Source organism: Barbatula barbatula (assembly GCF_947034865.1).
Source record: "Barbatula barbatula genome assembly, chromosome: 18".
In the NCBI taxonomy this organism is placed as follows: domain Eukaryota; kingdom Metazoa; phylum Chordata; class Actinopteri; order Cypriniformes; family Nemacheilidae; genus Barbatula; species Barbatula barbatula.
This window is the reverse complement of record NC_136781.1, coordinates 9499268-9525544: the sequence shown is the minus strand read 5'-3', so window position 1 is coordinate 9525544 and position 26277 is coordinate 9499268. Positions and strand designations below refer to the sequence as shown.

Here is a 26277-nt window from a genome sequence, read left to right as displayed (position 1 = left end):
GAATGGGTACCACCATTGTTCAGTTACCAACATTCTTTAATATATCTTCTTTTGTGTTTGAAGGAAGAAAGAAAGAAAGTCATGCAGGTTGGAAATGACAAAAGGGTGAGTAGTTGATGACTATAGTCATTTTTGGGTGAACCACCCTTTTCAATTTTAGTGTATTCAATGTATGTATTTGATGTATATGTGAGCTCCTTGGAAGTCCAACCTGGGACTTTGGGATAACTTCAAGATTGTTTAAGGTGTCATAGAAATGCAAAGTCACAAATAAGATTTTCCTGAGAGAAAGATGATCATGTCTGATCTAAAGTTTAGAAGGAGATATCAACAGTGTTACACACTGCTCAGATTTGTCATGATATCAAATGACCTTTTAACAATCAATAAGTATATCTCTATATTCTTCCTGTGTATTGATGTGTATCTAGTTTAAGGAGGCACATTTAAGAGAAAGTTGATACTTGAAAACAAAATATAACCGAGAACCTCATTACGTCTCCCGTGTTGTCAAAGCGCTACATTTGAGCAATTAAACATTTCTCCTAGTTGTGAGAAAGTGAGAAGCAGTGCTGTATTTCTGCAGTATGTTTGAATTAGTGGATTAGAGGGCTCTATTTCACAAAAGCTGTTCTCTGAATCGGTGGCTGGAGAATGATCTTAACAGGCTGGGGTTCCCATTGTTAACATAATCCTGTCCAGTCTGTAGCCCTATTGTGTGGCAATTAAAAACTGAGAGACTGTAGAGAGCCAAGTGTGCATGCGATTAAAAACACAGTAATATAGTGAACAACAGCATTTGTGATAAACGTTTAAATATTTTTGTCTGTGAGCGTTTATCAGTCAGCTGGTGAGTTATTTACTTTAAATGAGATACACTTAAAGTGTGAGCGGAGTCTAGGCTCAAAAAATGTCTGTGTGTGTTGTGTATGTGATTCTCCAGGCTGGGCTGTCACAGCTGTTGAAAGGTGATGTGCTTCAGTGCAGTGAAAATGTCTTCTGGAGTGTGTTTGTGTGTGTGTATGAGTTTTTGGGAGTCAGTATGTGTATAGGTGTATATGTGTGGCCTACTTAAGCCCAAACGGTGCAGGAATAATAAAAGGCCAAGATCTGCTGTTCCGAGTTAATACAGGGTTAAAGATATGCAGCTCACTGTCAACAATCCTATCATCCGCCTGGATGGCTCCCAAAGAAGAGCATGCACTCCTCTCCACTCGCCCGTGCCTGTGTGTGTGTGTGGTCCTGTGGTGTTCTTTCCTTCCCTTTCTAACTTTATTTCTTTATATGTATAATACTTTTGTATTAGGGTCAGTTGTGGCCTGGGGGTTAGACCGTTGGGCTAGTGAGTGGAGAGGAGTGCATGCCCGGTTCAAATCTCAGTGCCAGCAGGTCATGACTGAAGTGCCCTTGAGCAAGGCACCTTACCCCTGATTGCTCTGCAGTAATGTGTCACTGTAAAAAAACTACTTGTAAGTCGCTTTGGATAAAAGCGTCTGCCAAATGAATAAATGTAAATGTATCTTTATACAGACCAGTCATTTTTCTTGCCTAACACACACCAAGAATCTATACACACCTAGTTACATAAAGGTTATACACCACACACCTAATCTCTCTGATTTCCTCAATACTCTCTCTTGGTTGTCAAGCATGTTGTGTATATACCGTGGATGGGCTGATCATCCCTTCAGGGTAGTGCTGGGTAGCCTGACGAAGAGGTTGTCCTCTGCTCTAATAGATAAGAGGCACAGTTCAACCAGATCACTGATCCATTTCACACACTTTAGACAGAGATCTGACCCACAGAATGACTCATTAAACACTCAATGGTGTCTCAGAAGATATAAACTATATGAGAAAGGCAGAGAGGACAGATTCTCCAATCAAATCAAAATTCTCTTATTTTCACACTGCTGGTGATGCAGGAGCAAATGTTCAAAAAGCATGTTTGGTTAAGACGGCGTGTGTGTGTTTGTGCGCATTCATTAGGAGGGTATTGTTGATGTATACCATTTCCTTGCGAGTGTGTGTGTGTTGATTGAGGAATGTCAGAGAGGAAGTGCTCCTCCCGGGGAAGGTGATGTCATCGCAGATTCAGGCTGGCTTCCTGTCAGTTCTGCAGCAACAGCCTCTCTCTCTTCTCTTTTTATCTCCGCGCCCAATAACTTCGTTTTGTTTTTACAAAGTGATGGTTCACACAATTTATTTATTTATTATCATTATTTTACGTTTTTATTACCATCAATGATTCATTCTGTTGCCGTTCATACAATTAAAGTAAATGGTTGCCACAGGCTGGCATTACAGTCTTTACTTTAGTCTTAACATTCTTCTCATTTCTGTCAATTCTGCAAAAAAAGGGGTATATTAGTCATACAGGTGTGGAATAACATGAGGCTTAAAAATGACGACATTCACTTTTGTGGGAACTTAAATATGTCACTGTCGCAGAGCAGCCTCTGATTCCCCTGGTAGGAGCATGCTGGGAAAACATCCCCTCTCTGCCTCTTTCCACTGGATGCTCTCACGCAGGGACACTGGGGGACTCCACTAATCCTATTAGATCTTGTCAACACACACACACATACTGGAACAAGTGATCAACCGCATCCATATGCTTAAAATTTTGGACAATGAATCCCTGGATGCTTGGTGGCTCATCCAATAGTCTCAAGCTTCCCGGATACTTACACTGCAATTAATTAGTTACCTACAAATTCAACATTGGTTGATGTTGTCCATATGGTGAGGTCCATCCAGATTTCATAGATCTATATTTAGCATTGTGTGCCACACTGTGGGTGTATGTGTATTTGCGCACACAGAGGGAACCCCGCGTCTGAAGTCCATTGTTGTGGTTTGTTGTGTTTGGGATGCACTTCCTGTGGTGAGAGGTCAGCAGCACGCAGCCTTGGCTGCCTGCTGAATAATTCATGCCATTGACTTTGTGTCAGCTTTCACAGGCGTGCCCAGGGATGTTTTATTCATTTATCTCATTTAGGGGCCCTGCCTGCACCTGTTCCACCATTAAGCACTGCTCATTTGCATTAGATGCTAATTTAGTTTACTGGCAGACCTGGGTTTCCCTATTTTCATTATATATTTTGGATACAAATATTGCATTTTAGATGGTACGTAGATTTATACGTGCATGGACGCATGCAGGATGGGGTTATAAAGTGCGAAAGAGAGATTTTGTAACCGTTAAGCATTTATTGTTTATTAAAAAGTGCCCCATTACTGAAGCTCATAACATTGGGAGTGTGTGAATAGAAGTGTGTGTGTGTGTGCTTAAAAGGTGTCAATAGGGAACAAACTTGCCCTGGGGCAAGTTAAGCACACATGTGTCTCTTTTTACCCTTTCTCATAGCCCCTTCCCTTACTCTGCATGATGCATGAAGATCACCTTCCTTTAAACACACACTGTCATCTCTCCTGTCCCCCATCTGTCTCTCTCTTTCTCATTTTATCCTGTTTATTTCTTCACACTTATGTCTATACCTTGCTACACGTTTTCATTCAGTGAAGGTAACAGCTACCTCATCACTTGTTCAGAAGCACCTCCCGCACTGCTGTCGTGAGAGGATACGTTTAATCCCCTCCCAGCAAATGCTCAAAACTAAATGGACAACTTTGTACGCCTGTCTAAAAGTGTGTTTTATTAGTGTCACGCTGAATACCGAACCTTTTCAGAGATGGACATGGCTCAAATATATGTTTACCACTGAACGTGCTGTTCTGCTGTTGGCCCGGAGAACGCGTGTCTGTGTGTGCCTTAGATTGCGGCCACCTGGAAATGAATACCGTTACTCTTGTTTGTACTGTCTGAGACTGGCTACATTATGCTTCATGTCTGCTCCTCTAATTTCTAAACTCTATATGAGGTCTGACCAGCACAAATATATATCTAAACTCTGTGCTACGCTCCATGAATTTAATCTGGATTGGAAGCCATTAAAGGAAAAGAGAAGTCTGCTATAGTTTACCTTAATGTCGTTCCAAGCATGTATTACTTGATTTCTTTATGAAACAAGATGGAAGATGTTAGACAGAATTTTCCATTGGCTTTTCCAATACATTAAATGTGAATGGGATTATGATTTGTTCACTACAATGCAGAAGCTTAGTGTGAGAAACAAATCAAAATGAAGTTTCCAAAATGTAAGTTATTCTGTAGAAAAGTGTTACCGCATTCATCTTTCAATTTTTTATGAGCTATATCTTTAATACAATACGTTTTTATTTGTTAACAATGAGTTAATGCATTCGCTAACATGAACTAACAATGAATAATACTTCTACAGCATTTATTAATCTTAGTTCATGTTAATTTCAGTATTTACTAAAACATTATTAAAATCAAATGTTGTCACTGTTAACATTAGTTTAGGCACCATTAACTAACATGAATAATGTATTGACTATTTACTAACATTTAAGGATTAATACATGCAGATAAACTATATTTCTTATTCTTAGTTCATGTTATTTAATGCATTTAGTAATCTTAACAAAATACAACCTTATTGTAAATTGTTACAGCTATTTCCTCAAACATCTGTTTTTGCATATGTCAACTGTGTGGCAATATACTCAAAAATAATTAACAAAACCTTAGTGAGGGAAATGAAGGAGTTTGTCAGTGTGTCACTGTGACTGCAGTAGCTGTATTGGGTCAGTAAGGTTGCGGAGGGGTCTATCATTAATACTAATCATTATCTTTCTCCATCAATACACCTGACATCAGCGTTTCCATTGTGAGTCCATACAAACACAAGCACAGAGACGAGTAGTGGAGCCCTTTTTTTTTAAAGCACACAGTCAATATACTCAACAATTTGATTGACGTCCTGTATATCTGGGCCTTAGGGCAGAGGATTGTGGGTAGTGTAGTGCACAGCAAATGTGTGTTGCAGGCCAGCATAGTTGCTGAGTACCAGATGATTATGCAGCCTAAGGTGTTGATGGCTTCACTGAGCTGGCCTGGAGCTTCCTCCCTGTTGTGTTCGTGAAGTTTCTTTCTTTCTCTCCCTCTTTCCTCATTTTTTTCTTGGGGCCGGGCAAATCTGCCTCAGGGGACTGTGGGTAACAGTGATTGACAGCCAGATGCAGGCAGAGGTCGAAGCTGCTTTAAAACGTCAATGGACTTTCATCTTGTAGCCGACACTAGCTCTCTTTATACACACACTCACTCTATTTCACTCTCTTTATGCACTCAAACACGCACACACACACACAGTCATTGCAAATGTGGCATTAACACCACATTTAGTGAAATACAGTTCGTGCTGAATTAGGGACGTACAGCAGTCCAAATGCATGGATTTGCGAGAATCTTTCCCTCAAATTGATTGTGCGCTTTAACTGGAAAAAGAAAGAGTGCCTAATATTTTCGCTTAGTCAGACATGAGATGTGTTTGCCTAATGAAATAAATATAACCAATGAAATACATTACATGACAGTTCATCATTTTATACTTCACCAAATCACTGCACTGTAATTATTTACATGTTCACCCAACTTTATTTTATATTACACACGGAGACATTTTTATGACTCATTTTGGTTTGCCAAATATAGTATCATCTCGTTTTGAAGCCACAATTGTGGGATTGAAGAGAAACTCACGCAAACACACACACACACACACACACACACACACACACACACACACACACACACACACACACACACACACATCTGTCCAGCTGGAGCTAGTGGAGGCGTCTCTCATTTCTCATCCGTTTCATCCTCCACATGTAATCAGATTTCAGTGTTCGGTGAGGAAAGAGGACCACTGGCTTTCAGACAGACACGCATCAGCCTAGCTGTCTCTGAGTCTGTCTGCGCCGTCCTGGACACTGTTGGCTTCATCTAGTGCTGCTGAATTACAAATGTAGGTCTTACCTGCTGACCTACACGTTTTGATAGCAGTGCAATGCTCTCAGCATGCAAGTGATGAACTACCAGAGAGGTGATGCACATCTTTATTATTAATGTGCATGTAGAAATAAAAATGCAAATCTTGTTCAATTTAATAGCTGAATGCTTTCCGGTTGCCTTTAAGTCCTTGTGAAATGATGTCAGAGTCCACTTTTGCACACGCAAGTCTTCATGTTCTCATTCAGCGTTTACGCACAAGCACAGACACACACACACACACACACACACACACACACACCGAAAGACACAATGAGAGCGAGAAAGTGGTGGTCTCTGGCAGGGTAAATGGATGGATCAGGTTACAACTCAGAGAGTGCTGGATGAGAGAGAGAGAGAGAGAGACACAGAGAGAGAGTTGTGAAGAATATTTTGAATCACAAACGGGTCAGAGAATGAAAAATTGATGGACATGTTAGTTCAACACTGGGTGAATCCAGAGCTGGTTTCTCACCTTCACTGAGAGCATAGTCGACCTCATGTCTGCAGTACAGAGTCTGCGGCATACTTTGTTTTTGTTGAAGCCCCCTTCCCTTAATAATATCTCTTTATGCATTACAAAACCTTTTTCTGTATAGTAACCTGTATGTGGACAACCAAAACTCCCATTGCAGCTCTGCTATTATGTCAATTTTGCTCTCTCACTTTATATTTAGCCAATTGAATGTCCCATGTACGTTTCTCACGTTTCTTCATTCATAAAGCCCAAATCTGACTTCCTATCTCAACTCATGTTTCTATCTTCTTTTTGTTCATATGTTTGTAAAAACATTGCAAGCGCCATTGACCCAAATAAATAATGTCCCTGTTCTCTAGAGGCTGTCCATCAGCTATTTAGGGCATTCTGCACAGGACATTTTTAAACCTAAGAAAAACTAGCAGCGAGAGACATAGAAACACAGTAAAATATGCCCCCGTTAGCGGGTTAGTCCAAATTAGGATGCCTCCACCTCATGTGAAAACATATAATGGCTAGATTTACACTCAGGTCATTTTGAGGCCTCAGAGACAGATATTTTTGTACAGAAATAAGCACTGCAGCATGGCTGTCAGTCACCGTCGTTTAAGAATTATAGGGAGAGTTGTTTTGTTTAGGATGGTTGTGTCTCTGCATTTGATACTTCCCAGCGTGCACTGCACAGGAAGTGGACTACAGCCTCCCACTGTGGTCTGCATTGTTGTTCTAACACTCCCCTCCGCCCTGCACCATCCACCGAACCCAAAAACAACAAACATGTCCGGTACATGGCAATCTGCACACATATCATGCTACTGTCAGGACAGAGTGTTCACATGTATTAATTGCTGTATACATTAAGCTCATTTGGGATTCCCTTTAATCCATCTTCAAAAGACTAATATTCTCTCTCTTTCTCTAATAACCTTCATCTAGACTCACTACAACTTGCAGATATTCTTATGTTCTAACCCAGAACTACATGATAAAATGGCATGTGTGGTTGCCCCATCCACCGCAAAAAAAGGAAAAAAACATTGAACTATTAATGGATTATAAGTATCAAAATTGTGATGTCATACAGTATTCGCTTTAAGTTTTTATACAAAAATGGGTACTTTATTTTACTGTCCTGTTTCCCATGTGCATAGGCTACTGTGTACTTATAATAGTAAATATTATAACTCCGTAATAGCTAGGTACTAAACCTGAACCTAAACTTAACCTTATCCCATGTGGTTACTTTAAATTACCCAGAACTTTCTTAGGTAAGTACACTGTAAGCACACTATAGGTACACGTGCTGTAATATAAAGTGCAATCCAAAAATTATTTTTTTGAATCAATGATTCTTTGCTGTTAAATTGTAGACTCACAAGTCATATTACAAACTAATCCAGCTTTGGAATGGCTTTCTGTGTAAAACAAACAGAAATGGATAATAAATTAGGATATTTCATAATAATATACAATAGCAACACTAAGTAGAAGTTAGAATGATCAAGTTTGGGTGAACAATCCCTGTTGAACAATAAAGCCATGTGTTTGGGTGCCATAAGCTCCTTTTCCACATTGCCGTTCACTTTGACATCTGTAGTGAAAACTGCAGAACAGCCGGCCTGTGTACCACACAATTATCTCATTCTTCTCCTCTGACAGGTTGAGTTTTATCTCCCGAGCAGATTACACGCTCAGTGTTTACATTGAGTGAGTGCGAGCAATCGGAGATAAAAACTGATAAATAAATGCATGAAGTTCAGCGGTAGGGAGTAATCCTGAAGTCCAACACCTCAGCACTTCTGCTTACATAACTTCTTGTATCTATCGTCCTGATTTCTACTCTGTTTGTATTTGTTTTTATAATGACAGCCCTTCTCTGCTCTACCCCTCTCTTTGTTTTTCTCTCATCCTCCCCTTCCCCAATTTTTTTTGTCCACGAGGCGAAATGGAATGATGCAATTTTCTAATTCAGTCAAATAAAGCTCTCCTTTTGTCAGCTGTCAGATGCGGGGCTTACCGGGGTCAGAGGTCACGGCGCTGCTCTTAGGAGAGCGCTCATCGATTAACCGTCAAGCCGCCGCTGCCCCGTCTGTTCAGAGTGGGAGAGATGGAGAGATGCAGAGGTCCATTTCCATAATTGCTCAGCGCCTTAAGTGCTGGTACCTTTAGAACAGGGATGCTGGGGGAAAACAGATGCAGATATTATAAGGCAAAAAAAGTTATTGAATATTGGTGTATGCACAAACTGGGTTGTATTGATTTGTAATTGAGCAGGAATAATTCTTTCCGGCATTAAACCTTCAGCCTTGTGGTTTGCCGCTCTTTTTTAATAGGCCTTTAGCTTGAGGAGTTAATATCTGAAATGTGGTCTGATTCTGTTTCAGGATTTAACAACAATGTAAAAGACTAAATAGTCATACATTTATTTAATTATACTTTATTAAGTTAAGGCGATGTTTAAATGAAAAATTATATAATAAAGATCTGTGAACTCTCTGACTGACCCATATTTTGGCATTAAGTGGCAAGTAATGGATGATGACCAGGCTGTAACAGTATTGTGTACTCAGTGAAGCAGAGCATGGTTGAGATCTCATCTGTTTGTGATTTGAGTCCAGTCAGGAAGAGAGGTCAGAGGTCAGATGCGTGTTCTGAAAGGTATATGCTGAGAGAGAGTGGGAGATGTGATGCAGGAGGGATGCGGGGTGGTCCTGCCTCAACATGGCTTCTTCCTTCCGTGCGAAGACCACTCCACAGCACTGAACCACAGCATTTCCTCTCCCAGCGCAGTTTCTATCATTAGAATGTGGAATAACACACTAAAGTGACTGATGACGGTCGGCTCCTTAAGCCGTAAAGGGCCTCTGATAGCTGTGGACATGGCTTTTATCGACCCCGCACTTGTGCGTATTAATAAGGTCTGCTGCTCACATTCACTCCTCTCAGATCTTCTTATCTGCGTTTCCTCCCTCATGACAGATGAGTGTGTCTGGGGCGCAGTATGGTCAGACAATGGCTGTGTGTGTGTGTGATGAGAAGTCCAGACCAGCAGTGCTCTGATTGCTGCTGATTTAAGGCTGTGCTCCATGCTGTTAATGGTCTCACACAGCGAGAGAGAGGTGGCTCCAGGGGCAGGGACATATTTAACGGCCTGTGGCTGCTCATTACCGGGACTCCTTGATCGACCCAAATTCCATGTCTTAGAAATCATATACCATTTAAAGAAATAGTTCACCCAAAAAAAGAAAATCGTGTCATTGTTTACTCGCCCTTGTGTCTTTCACAAACATGACTTTATTTCAAGCATTATCTTAAACATTTCTGTGGTACTTTTGCCCTCCGTTTCTCATTAATATTTATTGTGTTGAAAAGAGCGACAAGTACAATTGGACAAATCCAAACGTTTCAAACAATTCCAAGCCTTTCGTAAATGTGCTTCAAACCCATTGCACTCTTTTAAAGAGTGCATTGCCTAATATTTGGACACTAGCATTAGGGGTTTAGTAAAATATAAACAGATTCTTCAATATTTTGGTAATGAATGCATCCCTTTGAGAATTTATATTTTAAGTTTTGACTCAAAATGTCACATCCATAACGCTGGAGTTGCCCAATTCTTGTTGCCTTTTTCCAACCTTTTGCATACTTGTTATATTCCATTGAAAACAAAAGTCAAAGAGGATTCAAAATAATTTTTGTGGGAACGTGAACTCTGCCAAATTTTGGGATGAAAACAACTAGATTCTAGATTTACATTGAACCATCATTTTTACTATAAAGAGAGCTGAAATGTGCAAGATGGACGTATTGGGCAGAAAGCAAACCAGACAGCCTCAGTGCGTGTTGTTTTATTGAAGCTCTCATTCTCTGACCTCTACATTACTACATCATCAAATTACAAATTCCATTACAATGAAATGTTTACAGCGTCTCTGCCACCCCTGCTCCACACATCTCCCCGTGACCCGTCTGCGTGTCCACGCGTATGCGAGGAGATGACTATTTGCCGAGCGCAGAGCCGTGCATGTGTATGAATAGAGAGATTTCACTTGAAATAGCAGATGAGGCTTTGGTGTAACCAGACTGAAAAACTCAATGTTTACATAGAGAAGAGGCAGAGTGAGATACCTGTCACACCGTCACTGCATCCCTGGCACATTTCCACAGCCTTTTAAGGGAATCTACGTACATTTGGGTCAAATCTGCTACCAGATTCAAACCACCATCTTCACTGTGAGGTATAAAAGTACTAAAAAAGAATTGCCTCTCACTTATTTTTGTGCACAAAAAGGGGAAGTGTGGCATTTTAGAAGTGCAGAAATAATATTTTTTTAAGCAGATGTATGTTGAGGCCTGAAGTTAACATGTTGGACGAACAAACAAAACAATCTTTTAAAGCATCATGAAGCCACAGTGTTTACAGTCTTTAGAGATTCCAAATAACTCATAGTCTTGCATATTTACCTGGAATTTTAACAATTACACACATCACCTTGAGCATGCAATGCAGTCATTACATGCAAGAAAGAAAATAATTTGTAAATGCATATCTATTAGTGTTGTTTATTTAGATTTTTTATTCAGAAAAATCGTTGTTAGATTATGTCCCTAGATTTGTTCCATTTGCTGTGGGGTTTTGTCTCTTTTGTTGTCGCTGAATTGTAAATGAGAGCTTATAAATTAGCTGCCATTTTCCTCTTTAATGCATCATAATTTAGGTGTCTGTGAATAGTGGGATGCTAATTAGTAAAAATGCTCTAAAAGGACTCAGGATTTATGTGGCCATCACATGGCGTTAGCAGCGCCGCTTCCTGAGCCGAGCGATGGAAAAAAAGCAGAGGAAATGCGGGTGCACGGAGAGCACTGGCTGGGTAAATAAATTCATAAAAGGTTTGTGTGATATATGGTGCCCAGATCCTCCCGGACAAATGCAGGAAATTTTTGTGACCTGAATTCACAGGAAGAATACCATAAATTTGATAGTGCAAATGCTTTATCGTTCTCTCCCTCTTGGTTAGTTTGATGAGTGTTTTAGCGTGGATGCAGGAATGAGTCTGAATAAAATTAGCGTTGCAGAAGAGAGGGAAAGACTTGACTTTATCCAGTGTTCCTTGATCTCTAGATTCATTCTGGAAGATTCATTCAATTTGTATTCTAAATGAGGTGTGAAATGGGGCTCTGCCACTCCGTTGGCTCTTTGTTTTGTACACCTCTGATTTGTTTGGACACACTCAACGAGAAGTCATCTGTTGAGTGCCACGCTCAAGCTGTGTAGGCAGATTAGCCATGATCTAAACAACCTGTAATTGAGCAGAGAAACAAACTGGGCCACACCAATGTGGATTTTATAGAGGTGAGCCGTTTTTCTTTTTTCCTCTCCTCTAATTCGTTCCTTCCTTCACTTTCTCTTTTGGATTCTCGACTTATTGACACAAATAGGTACACTTCGTGCATATAAGGAGTCCTGCCACTATTTGACTAAACGTGTTATTCCAGACAAGGTTAATTTTGAAAGACACATGTAACATACGTAATTAATCTTTTATCTGTTTATGTCACACACATACACCCACCCCCCACGCACACCTCCACCCCTCTCCGGCCTCCATCTGCAGGGTCTTCCACCTCAAAAACAACACCAGGCTCATCAACTCTGTCTTCACCCTCAGGAAGCTGGGAGGGAGATCCCCAAAACACAACGACTGAGAGAGATGCCCTGTTGACAGAAAGATGCTTTAGATGCAGAAAAAACTGTGTGCGTGTGTTATTGCAGGAAAGAGAGCTTTGCAACGCTGTGACCTTTAAACCAGGTTTCACATCTGGCTTAAAACCCCCCGCATCTGACATCATCCCCCCTACCAGGGACAGGAAGCTGCTTTTCCCTTGTCCTTCCAAAAACAGGCCAGGCAGACCACCACACAGCATCCTACAAAAACATGCTTACAGTAGTGATGGGTTAATAATAAAGTAAGATGCACAAAAAACACAATTTTAAGCCTTGCACTACTTATTATGCATATTTTCTAAATACTAATGTTTAATAATACAGTGTAAAGACACAGGGATCAGCTTGTGTGTGTGTCTGTGGGTGGTGGGTGAGAGTGTTGCGAGTGGACGTTCCTTATGTTGCTCCAGGCAGCAGCTTCAGCTCTGGGTGATGTATGGGCAGGCAGGCTGTTTCCACGGGAACCAATCCATCACGCCACCGTCAGCTGTCAACAGGCCTGCCCCGTGCAACACTGCCCGACCTCCAAGCACCACGGGCATACAGCCAAAGAGAGAAGAGCAGACTTCACAATTTTACAATGGCTGTACTTACCGATTGTGATCTATAACACACGGTCGGGTTACAAAAGGACCTGATTGACATGTCTGCTAAGTTTCAGCACACCTGCAATGGACAGGTGAGCATCACTTAGGGTAGTAAAGGTAAACTATGTTTTTATGCAGCTAGGATGTGGCTTCCTCTGCTACAAAAAGACAACAAAGACTTAGTGTGGGGGTGTCATACATGTGTGTCTCCGGGCTAAGCGCTACAGATCAGCACCCCGGTACTCAGAAGGGAGAGAGAGAGACAGACAAGAGGAATGTAAGTAGAGGTAGACAAAGAGACATCCAGCAGCCTGTCGTACGCTTCATTACAGCCTAAACGAGTGAGGCTGCGTGAGGGGGAAACACCACAGATCTCCATTCCTCTTATCATCCCTCTCTTCATCTGTTCCACCAGTCACCCATCCGTTTTGACCTCCCCTGTTCTTCTGTAATCTACCAAACCTGGCAGGCTGAGAACAGGGACTGAATTTACTGTGTAATAACTCGTATTCATGGTCATAAAGAGACATGGTGTAAACACAAGCAGAGAGACTTTACTGTGAAACCATTTCCTTACCCTGGTGCCCCCCATGATTGGGATGCCCGGCTGATGCCAGGGCATGTGGGTTTTTGCTGTTGCTTTTTATAATTTGTCCCGGAAAGGACGACAATCGGAGCAGGGTAATGAGAGGCCCTCATGGTTTAAGTCCTGACAATAGTAGGAAGACTCGCATTTGACAGTGTTGGAAAGTGAGAAGGGGTGTGGACCAATAAGAGCTATACATGTGCATGTTTGTTAAATACATGTGATAAAAGCGTTTTATGCATGTTTACTCTGGTTCTAACATTCATTTATTAGCCATTGAAAGACGTTTCTCAAAAACTCATACCCGTGACCGCATATCATTTGAATTTTTATATTAATACAGCTTGCTGCAGGCAGCCGTAAACAGCCTGCAGTTGCACTAAATTACTTGAAGAATTGTTTATTGTGATTATTAAAAATTATAATTGTTATTATTGGTATTTTTTCATCTTGCTATTGCTGCTAATACAATTTTGTGTGGTGCCTACAGTAACAGCACACCCTAACCATCATATAAAATCATTGTTGTTCTTTTTGTGGCTTATTGCATCTTTATTAAACGAATAAACCTGACTCTAAATTCACATCGAAAGAGTGTAATTTATTTCATTAGACGAAATGGAAATTTTGTTTTGAGGGCTATTTTTTACGTAGTTATTTTTATGACAGTTTTTTTTCTAAAAAAAAATTCAATACTATAATGCAAAGTAAGTGGACTCTTTATTATTACTGAATAGGAATAAAATATAAAATGATATTGATGATTCTTATGAAGAACAGTCCCGTTTTCGAAAGCTTATTTAAATATACCAACTATATAATCCGCATCGTTCGTACTTCTCACTCTTCGATATCTCATCTCTACCCTTCTCTTCCAGACAGAACAAGCCATCATTTGAGTGAGACAGTCGATAAGTGTTTGCTGGAGCCGTATTTAAAAGTGTGTCAGAGTGTTGTGTTAATGATGAAGAGAGTGACGGCTCTTTGAGGTGTCTGTCAGGCGTACGTCAGGCTGAGAGGTGTGAATGCAGGTGACTGTGCTGTGACAGCGGGCGTCAGAGGCTGTGATGGCTGCTGCCGCCGATGCTTCCTGTAGTCTGATGAGAAACACACAGAGAGAGACTGCAATGATGATGGATAACAGAGCTGATACCACTGACCTGAGGAACAAGGCAATGCTTTGGGCGTGAGAAACAATTGTGGCTTGGGTATGCATTGGATGAGGCTTGAGGGATGTTATGTGAACCAGGAGACTTTTATTTCTTATTCGACTATTGCAAATATTTCCTTAGTTGATTCTTTATATTTTAGCTACCCAAAGAATGCAGCAATTTCATTTGCTTAACACATTTTTCTGTATTTAAATCAATTGTTTTCAAACATTATCAAACCAAAATTTCTAGATTTCTTGCAGGCCTACTTGGATCACTTGTTAAACAGATCAAACCAACAACCTTCCGGTTATCAGCCCTGAGCTTTAACCGCTTCACCATCTTGCCAAGAGAAGAGAGAGAGGAAGCTTAATGTAATCTTGAGCTGAAATGTATTGCAGATGTACAATATACTCACTGTCATACTGATGTGACATCTGTTTGTACAGGAACAGTAAACACGAGTGTCTGCACCGGCACAAACAGCAGAAGTACAGCTTTGTGTTTTCTTTGTGAGCATATCCCGCTCCTTTAATCTGTTTTTTTATTTACTTGACTTTTGCAAAGACTGAGTTATTATCAGATTTTGACAATCAGTCCCGTTCATGTGAGATGCAAAAATATCAGAACAAAGTGTAGCTGCGAGCTGAGCGAGCCCAAATCATTAATGAAAAGAGAAAGCGACAATATGCAGACGGTTACGGTCAACAGCAGTCCATGATCAAAGCGGCTATGACGGCATACTCTCAAAATACGCTCTTATTTCTAAATCATTAACAAATCACTTGTAAACATGTCATCTTTCTCATTTTACAAACATAACCCGCTTTGATGAGACTGCTGGGCTTCATATAAGGACATGCAGACATTAATCTCATCACATTTGCTGTTACAAAAAATAAACAAACTGGGTTTGTTTTTGTTTAACTGACAGGAGTTTGAATGCTTTTGATCCTGGAGCATTGTTTTCAGTGTTCTCAGTTTATTTCTGTCAGACACCACACACAAATACAGCAATGCGAGGACAGAAAATAAGCAACGACTAATTCTAAAAGACTGCATATTTGTTCTCTTAACATGCTAGTAACAATTTAAAAACATTAGTACCTGTAACTTTATGGAGCTAGACATAAAATACCATTGTTCAAATGAAATAACATCTTGTAAGAGGACACGTTTTTTGTAGTTTACTTTTGTATACCCTCTCTTCAGATTTTAATTTAGTTCTTATAAAATAATAGTTCACCCAAAAATATATCTTTTTTATTATTTACTTACCCTTACCCCTGTCATGTATGACCTTCTTATGCAAAACACAAAAGAAGATATTTTGATAAATGTGGTTAACTGAATAATGGCGGTACCCATATGGACGCCTACAAAAGCAAGTCAATGGGTACAACCGTTCTTTACATTATTCAAAATATCTTCTTTTGTGTTCTGCAGAAAAAAAGTCACACAGGTTTGAAATGACAAGAGATTATGACACAATTTTTTATTTATTTTTGCTTCAGAACAATACATTTACACAATTGCCAATTGCATTTATCGAAAGCTACTTTTGCAGTGAATTTATTTTTTATTCTTCACTACATTTTGTTGTTTTTACAATGAAACCAACTTATTTGTATTTGTGCAGTGTGTGTGTGTGTGTGTGTGTGTGTTTTGCCGGTGATGATGGGTAGAGCTATTCTCTTTTCCTGCTAAGTCCTGTACAGAAACACATTACAGCCCCACATTTGCTTTTCATTAGAAAAAGGCCTTTAAAGCACAAACTCACAGTTCCCTTAAAAGAACTGGAGCGATCACTGCCAGGGACAAACAGAGAGCACACAGACAGCCAAAGACAACTCTCGATTGCTTCTCCACACCTCTCGCATCTCGGCAGAGTCTATACCTTGACAACATGTTTACCTAGATATGTGCTTACTGTTCAGATATCCCCAGGGAGCTCAGAGAGAGAAACAAATATGTAAAGGAGACAAAAAGAGCAACTGATCTCTCTTCATCAAGAACCGCACTTCCTTTTTTATAAATGCAGCTGTCATGATTATGAACAGCTTAAAAATACAGTACAATGCCTTTGTGATGGAGTTCAGAAAGATGGGGCGGTAATTACTGTAGTGTGTGTTTGTGTTTTGAAGCAGTGTGCTGTGTGGTTGAAAGGTGTCGTGCAGGGGTGTGGGAGGTGACAGGCTGTCAGTCAGCCCCCGAGGAATCGGATGGATGCTGATGTGTTGCTTTACGGGTGAGGAGGAGAAAATAGAGAGAGAGGGAAAGAAGAGTTGAGGGAAAGTTAGGTGTGTTTGCACCAGTGCATAATGAGAGATCTGGTGTGATCCTCCTACGAGTCAGTTTTTAATCAGAGCGGCACCCATTCACATCCAAATGTACGTATCCGTACAGGTTTGCAAATAGTTGTTAAAAATGATTCATTCTCTTAAAATCTTATATTCCATTTTAAACCCCAGCTTTTCAATGTGGTTTTTGTAACACACGTGCATTCAACACCCAAAGTGACTTCTAACTCCCATGGCACACATGCACACTAATAACGGTTCTCTGAAAAAGAGGTCACATTGTGTGTCAAGGAGGAATGCGTGGCGTGATGCCCCTTATTTATTCTCTCTGTTCACCACATAGTGGTCACAAAGCGGCCCATAATGGTAGCTGTGGGGCCGCATTTTAATGAGCCGTTATATGAGAGGTCTCCATCACAACAAGCTTGTCTTACGCAGGTCGAAGGTCGTGACTCCTAGCACGGCGTGTGTTTATCAGCTTGCAGTGGTACGGGCTTCTGTGAGGAAACTAGGGGGCGGGCAATGAGATTAACACAGGCTTTCATTGGCTGTGGCTGATTTAAAGCCGCACTGCTATAGATCTTCCTCCCACAGTTATTCCATATGGTGACCATCTAGGGCTAGCAGTTAAGATGGGGTTTGCAAATGGAAAAACTGATTGGAAATAAAACTTCAAATTTTGCTTACATTTTGTTTTAATGAGCTGTCAAAAAGTACTGAAGTAAAGACGAAGACATTTCTAATCTAGTAGAAATTACTTTTTCTGTCTGAGGCTTTGCATGTCAACCAACAGCCGACATTCTCTTCAACCTCTTTTGTTTTCCATCAAATTGTTCCATTGGATAAAAAGTTCCCATTTTTCACTCGGAAATACTTTACAGTAGGAAAATGGATTGGGAATGCTGTTTCATGTTGACTTTAAATCATTCTTATGCTGACTCCACAGCCCCCTGGGTTTAAGCCTGCCTTCTATAAAAGTGCTCCTCACTTATAGTGGCAGAGTCCCAGTTTTACAGCTCTCCTGCTCTGTGCTATATCACCTGCACCCAGCAGGCATTGCTGCGGCTTTACTGAAGCTGTTTGCATACACCAGCACAGATCAATAGCGAGAAATCTAAATCCTTGCAGCGATACAGCGTCATAAAATGGCTTGTGCGTGTGTGCATATGTGTTTACACGTTTAAGAGGTACCTTGTGATATAAAGTGCCCTTCATGCATATCCTTCTTCAGTGGTATAATCAGGGAATTTTTCAATACTTCGGTGTGGTTCATGTGTTGTGTGTGTGTTTGGCAATGCATTGTTGTGCCCAGATGATAATTGAATGTGTGCACAGGCAGCATCCATGCTAGCGTTCCAGCTCACACTTTAATTAGTTTAGCTTTGTGTCTGTCGGCTCGGCCATCAGTCGGCAATCAATAGCACTCCGGAGAACAGAAGGGTCCTATTGGAAACAGATACGGTAGCTTTGCGGAAAAGCACTGCTCATGTGCCTCTCTGCATACCTCATACCTGGTGTTAATGTTTAAGAGTGAACATGCTTAATTGTACAAATAAATGAGGTCCTTGAACTAAGTTTAATGTGTGTGTGTAGGAATGATAGGTTCAGTTATTGCTTCGCTCCAAATAATGATTGGTGAGATGTGGGGCTATCGGAATTCAATGGCTGCTTTGTTTAAAACCTCCTCATTCTCCATTCTTCACCGTTATGAGATTTCCATTCCTCTAATACCATTCACTTTCACTATGGCTCATTTTGCCCCTAACTTACTTAACTCAGACCTAAATATCAACAAATTAGATTTTCACCAGCAGCATTTAAAGAAAATGTGTTGAAATAAGTTCAGTCCTTTCGCTTGGAGGAACCATTCCAGCTGTTATTGAATACAAACGTATCGAAAAACAAAACAATTATGCACTTCACCGTCGAATCACTGGAACGATTTCCGAGCGCGCGCCCATTCATCATATTTATGCAATTTAATAATTTCAGATTTATACAGTGTATTATGAGTGCAGTTAAAAGCGGGAGGGGAGGAGGTAATTGTAAGGCCTGTCAGCATTAGTTAAGTGCGTGTAATGGCTGGGTATCGCACACTAAATGGCAGTTGTAATATTTAGAATCCTGTGCTTATTATCTTGCGATTTGCCTCCTGTGACCTGCAGCGCCAGGCCTGCGCTCTCTCTAATGAGGGATGGAAATTACCGCTTCAAGAAATGAAACACAATTTATTTAGAGGAAGACGCAGCGCGCAATGAAATTACAGCAAACAACTCTGAAAAATCGTCCCAATAACATGGGCTTGCGTTTATTGCGTTGGAAAAGCTAAAAAAGTTCTTATTAGAAATGGAAGTTAATGGAGATAAAAGGAAAGAGAATTTCAGTGTGTTATCGCATTAGCACGCATGCGAAATCTAGTGTTTGTGCACAATATCTCAGAGCTATTTTATATTAAAACTCTCTAAACAGAGTGTGGAAGATACATGCATATGAGCTGTTAAGTGATTTTTATGAGCTCATTGGCTGTATCAGAGACTGAAAGTCTGTTCTGCTGTTTTGCCATCCATTCGGTGACCCCAAAGTGAGTTTTAAAGTACATGGGTTTTGTGTTTTTTTTTAAAGATTAAAAATAATCTGTATGCTAGTGTACTCCCACCGACAAAAAAAAGTTATACACGTCTCCTCCTGCATAAAGAAATAGAATCATCGTATTTGCGGGTGTGTGTCCGGAGTCTTAAATGGGTGACAGTGCGCGTTGAATTCCTTTAAAGTCATCGTCAAAACATGCAATCGCTCCATACGGTTGTAGCGTACCTCATGGAGCAGCTTCACAGATCCACTCCAACAGCCAAATGTAAACACGCGCTCTTCTCTGTGCGCAAGTGCCACTTGAGATTCAATAGAGGACTCTGACTTCTAACGAACAACTGAAGACGGGAAGCAGGAATGGGAGTGGAAAGAGAGTTAGTCGGGTGAGAAAGAGAGACAGAAAAACAAAGGAGAGGGTGTGAGCGTGTTGGAAATGGCCCTGAGTGTTTGCATGGAGAATTCCATCTGCCACTCGTTTCAACACAATGGCAAAACAGCGCTTAGGAGAAAACAAGCAAAGGAGTACAGCGTAATCTTTCTTTTTCCTGAAGCTAATATAATAGCAGCCGTACCGTTCCATTGTGTGTGTGCTGCGAGGATCTAAGTTAAGCCGTGACTCCTCTCCACTCCGGTGCTCTCCACGCCCTAATGTCGGAAATAAGCGAAACCTTGGAAATTCATTAGAAAATTGAATAGAATCAAGAGAGTCTAGGGGCTGAAAACATCCCCTTAATAAGATGGTTGCTAACATAAAAGAAGCTCTCAGCCAAGGTCCTTCATTTTCAAAAACCAGCGAAGCCTTTGAAGAGGGCTTAGGAACAGCGTAAGGAAGAGATGAAGAGAGCAATGGAAAGGCAGGAGAACTATTTCTGTCCCAGGAGGGAAGTGATGGAGGGGTGGATGTGCATGTGTTTGTAGTGCAGTCTCAGCAAGCTTGTCATGGTGTGTGTGTTAACATCCTCAGCTCGCTCGAGCATGTGCACCTGTCACACTATATGACACGCATGTAGTGCGCTAAAGGTGAAGTTTGTTCAGTGCTTGTGTGCGCACCTGTGATTAACCTGAAGCTGGCTGTTTTGCCTTTTGTCTGGTTCACGGCCGACAGTGTGAGGCAGACTCTGCCGAGGTCTCATCTCATTCATATTTGATAGACATGCCTAGACCTAATCTGATAAGTGCACTTCAGCGTTGGTGTCTTTTGATGAACTTTTAAATGGGGAGCGCACAAGTGTGTGCGTTTATGATCATGGTGTGTTACAGAGAGAGATAGAGAGAGTGTGTTTTGGGGTGGCGTAGAGGATGGATTGGGGCTAAATCGATGTTGATTTATAATTTACTATTGCAAGAACCTATCGCTGTATGTGAAGCTTGCATCCAGGCTCATCTATATTACATTAGGACAGAAGCGCCCACTCTGCACTGGACAACAGGCCTTGTGGTGAGGAAGGGAGGGGAGCTGGTCGATCTATAAACTCACCGGCTATAACAGCAGGGAGACATTCAGGAAGACGTTCACACATGCATTATTGCTCTGTGGATCACATGCCTGTTTAAAGCGAGGTAATACAGTATTATACGCTATCGCTATTTTATGCATCATTGGTTTCTAATAGATATTACCAATGCTTTTCTGTCTTTTTTAAGCTTCCCGAGACGCATCGTGGAGTATAATTTACATTTAGCAATAACATTCAACTACGTCTCATCTTACTAACAAATGCAAATTCATAAAAGAGTAAATTAAGCCAGAATCATAGCATTTCATTTTGCGAGTTTTTCCTCCCCCCTCTCATTGTTTCATTAAAAAGAAAACATTCCAGTTGAATTGCCATCGTATTTTTGTCAGGATGAGTTTTTATTGGCTTTGTGAGAAAATGCTGTCTTCTGTCGGCTTTATTAACACTCGTAGATTACTTCACCCACGTGCAACAAAGATCCCCCAACCCCCCCCCGTGTCTCGGTTCAGTATTGATGCAGGCAGAGGTTGTCAGTAGTATGGTGACTTGGTGAACAGCAGGCATATGGAGAGGTCAGGCGGGGGCCTGCAGGGCCTCTCTTTCTCCGCTGTCCAACCCACAACACCCCACTGTAAGAAAATCAATCCCATCATACCATAGACGCATATCCTCTTCCTTTCTTGCCTTATGTTCTTCACCTCTCTTTTATCCACACAGATACGCAATCTCAAGATGTTGTGTTTCAGACTGGTTCTTAATAAGTCAATACCGTTTTTAAGAGGCTGTGTGACTCGCTTTTTGAACTGAATTTGTGTTTAATGCTGTATGCGTACAGCGAGTTTAAAATAAGTTTAATTTGGGACTGATTATTTTGGTAGCATGTCTCAGGAGTTACAGCCTTGTTTAATTTATTTTGTCCTCTCTTGGTCCCTGATTACAAGTTTTCCAATTCATAAGCTTTCCTGTAGCTCAGTGGTAAGAGCATGACGGTGACAACGCCAAGGTCGTGGGGTCGATCCCAGGGTGTATCACATACAGGTTTGAAATGAAACAAGAGTGATTAAATGATGACACTATCCCTTTAAATATATAGTGCAGGATTGTGTTTATGAAAGCTCTAGAAAAACTGAGCCACTCAATGAATTTTATCTTGAACTTTTTTGTTTATTCCATTTGTGTGTTCATGTTTTTGCTTGATTTTCTGCAAGTCTTGAAAACGCATGCAAACCTTGCTCTTTGGTGTGACTGTCAGCCCTCTGGTGGTTGTGTTGTCATGGAGACCTGCATCCAGGCAAAAAAAGGGGGTAATTAGCATCCTAGCAGTTGATTGGTTTGCGGCTGTAATTAACACAGGTGAGGTTAATTAGTTCCCATGAAACCGGTCGTTCACACAAGGGAAAACAACATACACATTTACACGCTGTTACTTTATTACTTCTGAAAGTTGGGCAGAATTTTAATATGCATGCGAAGGTCCCCTGTGTGAGGACGCGAGGGGAAAATTCAGCCTCATTAATGGAAGCAGAGTGAGGCAGGTGCTAAGTGAGGTGCTCGCTCTATCAATAACTACCGCCACACATAAACAGACTTTTGTCCATATGACCCCTGTACGCAGGTGCACGTGGAAAGACGCAAATGAAATGTCATTCACTGTGCATCTTGTTTTTCTGGTATATAGGCCTACGCTTCTAACTGACTTCTGCCTTGTATTGGAAGTTCAGTCTCTCTCTCTCTCTCTCTCTCTCTCTCTCTCTCTCTAGAGAGGTGCATCGAGGATATCACATAGAAAAATATATTTTTGAACTTTTCCTAAATACACGTACAGATATTACTGTTGTATTGCATTAAAGTGAATATGTACTTATTTTCTTTGCAGTATTTGAGGTCTGAAATAATACAGAGCATCTTTTTCGTTACTTTGACCTGTTTTCATTTTCTGCAAATAAATGCAAATAGAAACAATGTTTTTATTTGATATTTGTTAGAAAAATGCTTAGTAGTTCACAGACACATACATTTAATGTCAATATCAGTTTTGTAGTTGTTAACATCATTATCTAAGTAGCACAATATTGTAACAGAAAGTCAGACTTGATGTCTCTGCGTGTGACAATGCCATACAATCTGCATTTACATTGTGACAAATGTGACCAAAAAGTTGCACTACTACAATCATATTCACCGTTCTTCAACTCTTCATAAAGTCCCAAGACATACTGCTGAGGTGCTTCACGGGATGACAGCTTCATGAAATATTTTTTCTCGCTTACCTTTCAAATGTTCTTAATGGAATGTATTGACACCTTTTCACCTTCCAGTTTTGTAGCTCTCCCTGTAGAGTATTTAAGTAATGGCTGACTACTGGAAGCAAAATGTATAAATTAGAAAATAAACCACCAGGTGTACACCTACACAGTGTTGTGCTATTTTTGATAAGTGTGATGGATCTTTCACACATCAAAAAGGGACCAAGCTAAAGCAAAACATTTAGACACCCCGTATTTCTCTCCTTCATTCCCAGATGGCTTTTTGGCACAGCAATTTTTTTGCAAAACAATACAATAAATACATATAGTCAGGCGTTTGTCTATTTTTCCTACTCTTCTTCAGTATATCCACAGTTGTTTATCTGTAATGTTGTTGTTTCTGTGGTGTTTACCCCCACCCAAATCCCTGTAACCCCCTCTCATGCACATGTGTCTGCCAAAACACCTGCCTCCAGGTGTTCCCACTGCTTAGAAATCAGGGTTCAGGCTACGGCCACAACAATAGCAGCTGTGGGAACAATGGGACCTGTTCATTCATAATGACACAGTCTTCCTCAGAAGCAAAAACAACCAGGTAAACACTAATTATCATGAGAAACTGAGGAAAACAACTCTGGAGGCATGGAGACTCTTTCAAAGAGTCCCAAGATGCATGAAACTTCAGCTCGAGTAGCTCAATCACATTGTTGGTGATCAATGTTCTCGCTGTCAGGCAGCAGTATGTTAATCTTTGCAGTTTTACCGTCATCATGATTTGTCATTCACGACAAATACTGAAATGGAGATGATTGGTTCTGGAAAACTTACATGAGCATCTTACGTGGACATTTATGTTAAGCATGCGTATGTTTTAAATAAGTTTGAATCACCAGTTTTCACTATTCTAAAATCATTTAGTTAAAGCTTTTAGCTGTATAAAAAGAGTAGGCTTCAATAAGTGATCAAAGTATTCAGTATATGCAGTACAATGTGAAGGCCTTTAGAAGTGTGTAATGTTTCTTTTGCACCGTTCAAACCTGCATGACATTCTTTCTTCAGCAGAACATAAAAGAAGATATTTTGAAGAATGTTGGCAACCAGACAATGGGGACAGCTATTCACTTGCATTGGTTTAACAGGATTTAGATGAGAGCATGTAATGGATGAAGCTGCATGGTGCGTTCACTGCTATATCGATCTTTGATTCCATTCTCTTCCATAAAAGAAATCTTACTGAATTTCCACAAAGCTTTATGTACTTTTAAGTGAACATTTTTGACATATGGATACACAAGCCTCATGGCAGCCTTCTAAAGGAGTACTTTATCTTTTGAATTCGATATTAAAATGTGGAAATATGGACTAATTTTGCAGTGTGCAAACAAGAAAGTTGTATAATCAATGCCAGGTCTTTAGTAGCTGGCGTTTGGTGGCAGTGTTTAATTGATGTTGGGTTGCTTTTGAAGTTAAAGTAGGAAGAATTCTGTTGATCTGAGGAAGTGAAACAGAGCCTTCTCTGCATCTCCATGATGCTAATCTCATCCAGACTGACGCGCCCTGTGCTAAACCTCTGCCTGTCGCCAGCATCTCGCTCATTTATGCTGCCCAGAAATAAAGATAAGTTTTATGCTACAGCTGCACAATTGCCCACCCCTTGTTCCATATCTCTCAGTAAAGTGGGGCTTAAAAATCATGAGATAAGTTTAATGTGACAACCAAACTAGTTTCCACTGGTCATAAGGGTTTGATTGTCGATGTGGTAGAATCTCGCATCCAAGAGAAGCAATTAGCTTAATCCTAATGAAGCAAGCAGATATTGGGGAGAGGGCAACTGGTGGTCCTAACTGCAGTAATGAAGGCAAATGGCTGGTCATTTAGTCAGTCAATCGAGCATGAGGTACATGTGTAGCTCTACCTAGATACTTATCTAGACAATCATTGAGTGGGCCGGCAGTGAGGTTAAACAGAACAGAGGTGATTCCATTTGCCTGCATGCCTGCTTTAAAGATCTTATGCTATTACTTGATGGGTGCCGTTTTCTTTGTGTTAATGCATGTCCTATTAAAAGGTAAAATATTGAACATTAATTTTTTTTAATAGGTTATAGTTACGTACATTGATTGTCATTTTACTTACTATGATTTGCTGTTTGGTGACAAATTTCATTAGTGGGAGTGACTTTCACAGTATTTAATTGAACTATGTAAAACTTGTGTAGTGCAAGATGAGTCATCAATATATACTTTTATGTGTATGTTGTTTGATGAATCTTACTTTTTGTCATAATTTTCAGCTTGTCAACAGGAACAGACAAGTATATACCGTGTATGAACTTTAAAGCAAATAGGCATGGACTATGTTGCAAGTTTTGCGGTATATTTCGTTTTATGTTATTTTTTATAAAATATCACATGAAACTGTTTTTTTTTTATTACTAGCCCTGCAGGAGTAATGCTGAAGGAGTAAATAGAAGATGTAATACAGTCTATACTTATACAGGGAATGGTTGGAAAATCAAGGCTATATGTTATCTTTGATTTCTTTTCAAATGAGACACCAGCGAGGTGTTGGCCAAACAGAGGAATATAAATAGTCTCCATGGCAGCTGCAGGACTTTGATTCCATACATTCTGATGCACTGCTTGTTACAGGCTTATGGAGGTCCAGACTTGCATTTGCAAATGAAAGTGTAAGCGGAGGCTGAAAGAACCAGGAGCGGAGTGGTAAATGAGGCCGGACCCCTTGTTTTAGCAGCATACAAAGCTACATTACCGCTGCTGAATGCATAAACAGCTAAACATCCAACCAGCATAAAGAATGCTAAAACACACTGGCCTCCGGCTATATTAAACACATATGCACACATTAAATTATACAACTGCTAAGTTGGTTCAGGCATTCTGATGAGCTAATGATCCCTCTTTTGACTCTTGGAGAGATGTCATTTTCTACCTCAGTGTCTGCAGTTCATTTTATAAATCATTATTACGATTTTCCCATTCGTAAATATCATGAATGGAATCTGTTTCTGCTTAATGTTGTGTCTTTACCAGAAGTGATGCGACAAGCTTACAGCAAAGTTTCAAGTAGTGTGTTCATCTGATGCATGTGAATCACATTTTGATTGCTTTTAAAAAGTCTAGTGTCGCCTTTGCAAATTTTTGGAAAACCTCGAAATACGATGGAAATGGAAAAATACGTTACTTGTTAAAGGATTAAATACAGTGTTGTCAAGGTT

The 26277-nt window shown here is 40.4% G+C and overlaps 1 protein-coding gene across 6 annotated transcripts in view; it reads left to right on the top strand.

Annotated features, from left to right (window-relative positions):
* ebf1a (EBF transcription factor 1a) overlaps positions 1-26277 on the top strand; it is a 103995-nt gene that overhangs the window by 18079 nt on the left and 59639 nt on the right. For 3 of the 6 annotated variants that reach the window (XM_079479764.1, XM_079479763.1, XM_079479762.1), the window contains exon 7: positions 64-105. The exons of the other annotated variants lie outside the window; for them this stretch is intronic. In XM_079479764.1, coding sequence (XP_079335890.1) covers positions 64-105 — 42 coding nt within the window. The remainder of the gene's footprint in view (positions 1-63; positions 106-26277) is intronic. 6 annotated transcript variants of the gene reach the window in all.